General features: G+C 38.6%; 1 protein-coding gene across 1 annotated transcript; it reads right to left on the bottom strand.

The window, feature by feature from the left end:
* Positions 1-5,612: 5,612 nt before the first annotated feature.
* LOC103740255 (olfactory receptor 6N1-like) lies at positions 5,613-6,545 on the bottom strand. Its single transcript, XM_008840849.1, has one exon. It carries the CDS (start codon positions 6,543-6,545, stop codon positions 5,613-5,615), a length of 933 nt encoding a protein of 310 aa, XP_008839071.1.
* Between the last annotated feature and the right edge of the window lie 2,158 nt (positions 6,546-8,703).

Below are 8,703 nucleotides of genomic sequence, written 5' to 3'. Positions count from 1 at the left end.
AACATCAGTAACACACTCCAGAGCAAGAGTACATCTCTTTCACAAGTGGCTGTAAGTTTCTAGGTTCATAGTTGAATTAATTCAGTTATACAATATTGAACTCAGTATAAGCCCTGTAAGACATAAAATTGGATGAGTTTTTAACCTTTAAAAAAGACCTCCATTTCATTTTAGAATATATTGTTCCTTGCAGACAGACTCATTGTTTTTGCTGCTAACACTGAGATGTTGGCACTTGCATCTCTAATCTGTATGTATCTGATTATTACTCGTCGTAATCAGTTGCACTTGGATCCTTGGTGCCTGTGTATGTCTATAAAGTCATCGGGTAGATTTCAATGGTAATGTTCACCTCTACTAATTACCATGATGTAAATTTCCATGCTTCCTTCTTTCCATGTCTTTCTTTAATTTTGGGAAATTTTCTTCCACAATTCCATTGAAGATCTGGTCCATGCCATTATCTTGGGATTCTTCTTCTTCCTGTATGCCTATGATTCATAAGTTTGGTCTTTTTATGGTGTCTCGCAATTCCTGCATATTCCATTCTTGATTTCTTAAATTTTTCATTATCTTTGCTGGAGTGGTCTAGTTTGTCCACTTCATCTTCCAGTCTTGATATTCTGTTTTCCATTTCATTCATCCTATTGGTGAGGCTTTCTTCTGTCATTTTTAATTGGCTTACTGAGTGTTTCACTTCCTTCTTCATTTCAGCCTGAGTAGTCTTTAGTATTTCTAACTCTTTTCTGAATTCATTCAGAAGTTTATCCCTATCTTCCTTCAGTTCTTTGATTTCTTTCTGTGTTTTTTAAATTCACTGAATTCTTTCATCATGTTTATAATTGTTCTTTTGATTCCATGTCCTGCCTTATCTCTAGGGGGTTCTCATTGTACCCGGTTTTTCATGTTGTTATTTTTTCTCTGTGATTTTGACATGTGAATTTCTTTTGTAGTTTCTAATTCTTGTGTGAGACTCGAGCCTTCAAATTTAGGTCTGCTTCTTTTTGTGAACTTTATTGTGTCTTTGTGGTTTAGTTTTTGGGCATGAAAATCTGGTTCCTCTAAGCTTCAGGTTCTCTTTTTTGATTTTATATTGGATTGGTGATATTGCTTCAGGAGTTCTCACAGAGGCCCAAGTCACATGAGGATCAGATGCTCTCAGACTTTCTCCTAAGGTCTCGATCCCTCCAGGAAAGATTTTGGCCTCAGGAATATGGGTGTTGGACTGGCCTTAGAGCAAGGCCCAGGAAAGATGCTGGTCTAGGGCTGCTGGTGGCCGTACCACCCAGAGATGCAAGGGAGATGGGGGCAGGAAGAGGCTCCAAGGGCTCCTAGGCACTGCACTGAGGAACTGGGTTGGTCCCAGAGAGAGGCCTATAAGTCGGAGAATTGTTTTCAAATTTTATTATGCATATAAAATGTAAACCTTTATATTTTCCAAGAGTTTTAAAGATTTTACAGAGTCTAGCATGCCACCAATCATGTTCAGTCTAAAATACTAAGAATGATATATAAATTGCATATTTGACTGATCAAATGTATATATATGTTCAAACTTGATGTTTCCTATCAAAAAAATATTTTTACAAGAAAAATTTTTAAAAACATATAAGTAACTTTTAGTTTCTAAAACATTTATGATATTTTATTTTATCCTTTCTATTTAAATTACAGCAGTTGCAAAAATTACAGCACTTTCTGGTTCTTGTGATGGGTTTTAAGATGATCCTCTTAACATTTTATGTAGGCACACCATTACCTCCTTCTTTGGAATTGAAACTCTAAATATTTTCAGCTTCTCATATATTATTTTAGATCTGTTTCTGAAAAGCTATTAAAGAAAAGCTTTAGAATCAAAACACAATTTTGCCATATAAACCAAAGTTTAACTATAATTTCTTCTAATGCTTTTACCCTCAAATGTGTAACTAGAAGTAAGTTATAACTTGATGTCTGATGAAACTTCAGCACTACATACTTCAGGCTCTCCTTTCTTTTTCTCTTGTGTATGCTTGCCCTTGAAGAAGGCCTGCTCCCCTAGATGGAACCCACATCTGATACTGTTAGGAGAGCCAAAACCACATGTGGTTAGATAGATCATAGGCCCTAGGGGAGAACAGACTACTATTATCATGATAAATGAGCAGAGTATCAAAAGAACTCCTAATGACTTAGTGCTATACCCAGTGTTCTTAAGCACTGTGTCATCTCTCTATCCCCCAATATCAGTACTTTTAATTAATATTTTTAATTGTTTATGTTCAGAATTGTTTCATAGTCTAGGATTTAATTCTGCTTGCCACTAAAGGCAACATGAATTCCATATACTTCCAGCAGGAGGATCATGTTATTTTTTCCCTTCAATTAAAAAAAAACAAAACTTTTACTTATGTCTTACCTGCTTCATGTTTTAATCGCTCAGTAGAGGTATTGCAAACATCTTACTATGTGTATGTCAGTTTTCTTTATGATTCTTCTATCCAGTTATGAGTCAGCACTGAATGTTATAGACTCTCCATTGGGAGATCGCGTCATGCAGATAGTCTGTCTTCCCAGAACAGAGCAGAGAGCAAGCTTGGACACGCCTGGTTCTTCCTTCCAGTTTCAGAAACTGGAATTAGATCGGTGGTTCTCAGACTTAATTTGCATCTAAATTGGTCTCAGGAATATTAAAACTCAGATTACTAGACTCCATCCTGGAAGTTTCAAATTTAGTGGATCTATCTAGATATCACCATTAAAATAAAAACTATTTTTCTTTCTTAAGGTTCATCTGAGAATGTCAGAGGTGATTTATTGGTCTCTGGGGCAGCATAACTGATCAATATCTCTCCACTTAGAGAAAGTAGAGAAGAACTTTGCAACTTGCCATTAAGGGAGTCAAAGGATTGAATCACTGCCCTACAAATATTGGCTTTGTATGTAGATCTTCATGAGTACATACAAGAAGATACCTTCCAATAGTGAATATGAAGACTTATATTAATATCTTTTTCTTGATCAATATGCATTAAATTCTGAAAGTCGACAGGTCTCAGTCCTGATGGGGATTGTGAAGACTCAGTCAGCATGATCAGAAGCACTTGGCTTTAAAATGCTGTCATTCTCTTTTCTTTCTCAACAGTTAATTTTTTATAATTAATATCAGAATCTACCCAATAACTGAATTGGAGGAAATGTTCATCAATTTTGTTATTGTGAAACAATTAATGAGAAAAATAGACATATAATGTTGAATCTTAAATAACAAATCCATGCAACCACAGATCTTGTTAATTGGCTTCGTGGATTATGTAAGAGCATGGGATGGTCCTGTGAAGGTCAGTTCTTTCTTCTGGAAAGGAAACTAGAGATTGCAGGGCCTGATTGCAAAAAGAAAGCCAGGCAAGTTAGACCACTCATGGTGACCACATTCAGTACAGGTCTGAAAGTGTCACTCTGAGAAACATGGGCGCCAGAACTCTGGCTCACAGAAACCGGAATTTCTGAGGGGTTTCCAGGGCCACAGGCATTTTGGAGATGATAACAGATACAAGAGAGAGAGGGAGAGAGAGAGAGAGAGAGAGAGAGAGAGAGAGAGAGAGAGAGAGAGAGAGAGAGAAGACATACAGATAGATAGATAATAGATAAACAGATTAATAAACAGAAGTGTCATGGGAGTGTAACACTCTGTGATGTTACCCCCATTCCAAGTCTATCACTAAATTGCATGAAGGCTCAGTCAAATGATTTCCTCCTTATTAGTTCTTTTTTTTCTTTCTGTAAAGACAAAGGGTTTAGCCAGATGACTTCTTAAATACTACCTAAATCTAAAGTTCATTGATTCATTAATTCCTGCTGGTATTCATCTACTGAAAAATGATGTTTGCTCAAACTATTCAAAAGATATATGTTGGCTTGGTTAACCCTAAGACTTGGACCTAGCCACTTATCATCAAGATACACATACATACATACATACATACCAACATACATACATACATACATACATACATACATACATAAACAAAGAATAAACAAATTCTTTGATTTGGGAAAGGAAAAAAGGAACATATTTGTCTATATCTAAGCTTGACAGTCAGGGAGAATTTACCTGCAACTAAACTGTCACAGAAAAACCTATAAATGGACAATCTATCCATTTTAAACAGTTTATTATTCTGACACATTCATGTTTTTAGTCAGGATTACAGAACTGAGAAGATATGCTAAGGTATGTCACCCACACACATCTTCTTACACACATACTTTTGCTCTTAAAATCAGCTAAACATCAGAGTATCCTTGCACCACAAAGACAATATTTAAAATTTTTTATTCAAAAATAGGAAGCATAAAACTCACTTATTCTATCACTAAAAATATTAGGTGCTTCTAAAGAAATGTTATTATTTCAAAATTCTATTTCAATAAATCATTTCTTTGCTGGGTGTGATAGCTGGCACACACCTTTAATCCCAGAACTCAGGAGGCAGAGGCAGGAAGATCTCTGAGATCAAGGCCAGCCTGATCTACATAGTGAGTTCCACGCCAGCTAGGCTATAGGGAGACCCTGTCTCAAAAAACACAAAAAAAGAAAGAAAAAGAAAGATTCATTTCATTTTGTGTTTTCAGAAGAGCTATGGAGAATTACCCAAGTGGCATCACACAGCTCTACACCTGATCTGAGGAGAAGCATGAGAGAACCACTTGGAAGCTCAGGTTAGTGCAATTCTGAAGTTTCAGGGCTTGGGGGAATGTCAGGAAAACTTCTGAGAACTTACTTTGATATTTCTCTCAATCTGTGAACTCCTTCCCATCACATTTCATTTTCAAATCACACATACACATAAAATTTGAATATTAAAGATGTTAAAAAAACTCTGTTTCTTGGAGGTGTGTGTATAAACAAGATAGGCAGAAAGTTGAGAGACAGGACACGGGCATACATGGGCTGGGAGCTGAGGGGGACGGTGCAAAGAGCAACTCCGTCAACAAGGTTTTCTGGTTGACTGATTATTTCTACTTTAAAGAGCAGCGTATATTTTTATAAGTCATGTAGACCTTCAGTACACTGGACATTTAGTCTTCTGTCTTATTCTTTTTCACATTTCAAAAACCCTCCACCTCGCCTTCCTACAACTTCCTTCAAGTGTCACCCAATAGTATTGAGCTCACTTTCCTCTGGGCTCTCGTTGCTAACCAGTCAACATCTCAACATTTACCCAATAAGTCCATCTGATGTTCCTTTAACTAGTCTCACTTATAATCTTTTGAATCTTTCTCCAAGAATCTAGTCTTGACCTACAACTCTACAGGTAGCTTTAGTTCTAGAAATTCTCTTTATTGGTTTCAATTCCTTTCTAAGTTCTGTTTGTCTAAAAAAATTGTACTTCATTTTGTTCACTATGTTAGCTTCTACAAATCTGTGTTCTCACTCACTCTGATGTTAGTGGATTTGGGGACTATATTTCACCTCCGATGTTTCTCAGTTCATCCTAAACTAGGGCCATTTTAGTTGCATATTTCACAAATTATTTGAATAAACAGTTAATGATTTACTTAAGTAACCAACTCTACCTTATAACTATCAAGTGAATGGATTATAAACCTATAAGACTTCAGGGTCAATTCTATACAGCCCTAATCCTCTGTCTGACCCTCTTAACAGCCTCTTTCACCTCCTTGTTGCGAAGGGTATAAATAATAGGGTTAAAGAAAGGAGTGAGAGAAGTGTACACCAAGGCAATGAGCTTGTCTCTGCCCTCAGCTCGAATCTCGGGTGGCCCTACATAGACAGTGAAGGCAGAGCCAAAAAAGAGTGTCACTACAGTTATATGGGAGGAGCAGGTGGAGAAGGCTTTGGCACGACTAGCAGCTGAGGGCAGCTTCAACACAGTTTTCAAGATACCCCCATAAAGTCCTAAGATGAGAACAAGATTGCATGTGTTAATTACACCAATCACTGCAATATAAACCTGAGCGTGCCAGCCTGTGTCCACACATGACAACCGCATGACTGGTGCCAGATCACAAAAGTAATGCTCTACCTCTTTCAAGCAGTAGGGCAAGGTGGCAGTGAGACCACCTGGTACCAGTGCAGCTGAGAAGCCGGTCACCCATGCGGCTGCCACTAGCCGTAGCTGTATCTGTCTGCTCATGAGTGCGTGGTAATGGAGTGGGTGGCAGATAGCAAGGTAGCGGTCCAGAGCCATGACACCCAACAGGTAGCACTCAGTCATGCCCAAGGAATGGAAGACATACAGCTGGATAAAGCATGCAGCTGATGGTATGGGTGAAGGCCCGTGCAGCAAGGTGTTCAGCAAGGTGGGCACTGTGGTGCTGGCATACCAGAGTTCCAGGAAGGAGAGGACACGGATGAAGAAGTACATGGGTGTGGACAATCCATAATCTGCCTGAACCAGGATAATGATGAACAAGTTCCCTGTAAGGGTGAGGAGATAGATGCACAGGGTTCCCAAGATTGCAAGAGCCTGTGTGGTACCAGTGGTGGTGAAACCAGCAAGAATGAAAGTCTGGGTCCAGGTGTAGTTAGCATGATCCATGATTCCTGGAAATGGGAGATAAAGGCAGAAGATGACCTCAGCCTTCTTCTTGAGAGAAAAATGACGGACCTCAAGAACAAAGTATAGAAACTAGGGAATAACTTGCAGTCTATCTATTCCATTCTTTCTAGTTTATAAAGGAGGAATTGGATGCGAGAAGTCAGAAATTTTTTGCTCAGTATCTGTTGCAGACAGAGGTGGCACGGAGTTCATGTCCTCAATTCACAGACCACAGCTTGCCCTATTGCTAAAATGTGGTAACATTGCCTCAGATTCTAGTATTTTATCTCACTTCCTCACCAAAAACCAGGAATATGAGCATTCTTCTGCCATCTCTAGTGAACTGTTCCATGATAATTTTAAATATTGACTCTTACCATATACCCTACCCAAATATCAGGCATGCTGTGGGAAAAGTAAATATTCTTTGTATACTGTTAATAATTCCTTTAGAAGTCTTGGAACACAGGAAAGTTCTCATCAAAGGTTGAAGGAGGAAGGGATGGAACAGAAACAGGCGGGCACTTTGAGAACAGTTCTTAAAGCTCAGAACTGTGAGACAGGGTAACAAATCAATGAGCAGACAGGGTACATTTTAAAGGGGAGAATTCTAATGGGTGATTTGCATTAAAAATTCTACAGAGGAGAGGGAGAGCAGAGAGGATGTGAAGAAAAGCCCCCATGAGGCTTGTCAGAGGGGCTGAAGGACTATAAGAAATGCATTCTTGAAGGACTCAGATTTCTAAACTTGTCTTACCACTAACTCAAGGTGAACGTTGGGCCTGACCACTTCCTCCTCTTTAATTCAACTTCTTTTTTTAAAAAAAAATAATGAAGTTGAAAAGAGGCTTTTCATGAAGCTTCTGACAGGCCTGTGATTCTTCAGTCATTGAAAGATGTTGTGAGGTTAATGTGGAGATGGGTAGTCTGCCTCAATAGCCCCACAGTGTCATTCCCACACCCCAATGGAAATCATTCAGGAAGGGCGCAGCCATCCTGTAATTCTCTTCTCCAGCCACTCTTACCTCTCTTGTGCCACCTCTACCCATTACTTTATTGTTTTGATAACAGGAGAGCTTGTCGCTTTCTTCTTCACATTATTTTGATCCCAGGATGCTTCCTTAACTTTATTTCATGCTCCTGGAAATGTGAGTCTCCCACAGGCTCCTTAATATATGTTCCTTGGAGCTACTATGATTGCCTCTCAGTGTGGGTCCCTCTGGGGCAGGAAATTAGTCTCAGAAAAGTAAAGCAGATGAGCTTTCTCAAACAACTTTATTCAACACTAGAATCCTCACTTTGGAGTTCTGAAATTATATCCCAAGAGTTTCCCAGCTCTGAGCCACAAGAAGTTTTACAATTTCCATAGAGTTTGTTATTAGTGAAACAATCCATCTCACACTAAAGATATGAAAATACCTTCATTGGTACATGGAGAATAACTTGAACAATTCAGAAGTAAACTATACCACCTTAAAATCCTATTTGTTGGGCTGGAGAGATGACTCAGCAGTTAAGAGCACTGGCTGATCTTGCAGAGGACCTGGGTTCGATTCCCAGCATCCACATGATGGCTAAAAGTTGTCTGTAGCTACAGTTCCAGGAGATCCAAGTCGTCTTCTGATCTCCAGCAGCACTGCATGTCATGGGTGCACTTCCATGCCTGCAGGTAATACACTCATACACATAAAATAAAAATAATAAATAAAATATTTTAAATCATAATTGTTGGGAGATTTGTTATCTGTCTCTATATATCTCACTGCCTTACAACCACCATCCACACAGGAACCATTAATTTGTGCCAAGTATCTCCACATTTTTAACTCCTACCTCCTTCCTGCTCCATGGTGGCCACAATAAGCTATTCCTTGTTCAAGTCACTGCTTATCATATATCTTAAAATACTATTCTAGATGCATTGTGCTAAGTCTCCATCAGCAGGATTTCTACCCATAATCACTCCACTCCAATGTCATTCTACCTTGGACATCCTCATGAGAAAAATGTAGCTTTTCACAATGTACTTATATCCTCAATGCTTACATCAAAACTCCCTATCATTGTATGTATGAAATTCTCAAGGAATTCATAAAAATACTGTGTTTTTAGTATCTGATATTTGATATCAGCCAAGTGCTATTCCTGAGTGTGTGCA

The sequence above is a fragment of the Nannospalax galili genome, unplaced genomic scaffold (assembly GCF_000622305.1).
Source record: "Nannospalax galili isolate Female #2095 unplaced genomic scaffold, S.galili_v1.0 scaffold579, whole genome shotgun sequence".
Taxonomy (NCBI): Eukaryota; Metazoa; Chordata; class Mammalia; order Rodentia; family Spalacidae; genus Nannospalax; species Nannospalax galili.
The sequence above is the reverse complement of the archived record's forward strand: the minus strand, read 5'-3'. Positions and strand labels throughout refer to the sequence as shown.

What these genes read in the sequence shown, in the direction of transcription:
- LOC103740255 (XM_008840849.1), bottom strand. Translation starts at nt 6,545, where the DNA reads ATGGATCATGCTAACTACACCTGGACCCAGACTTTCATTCTTGCTGGT.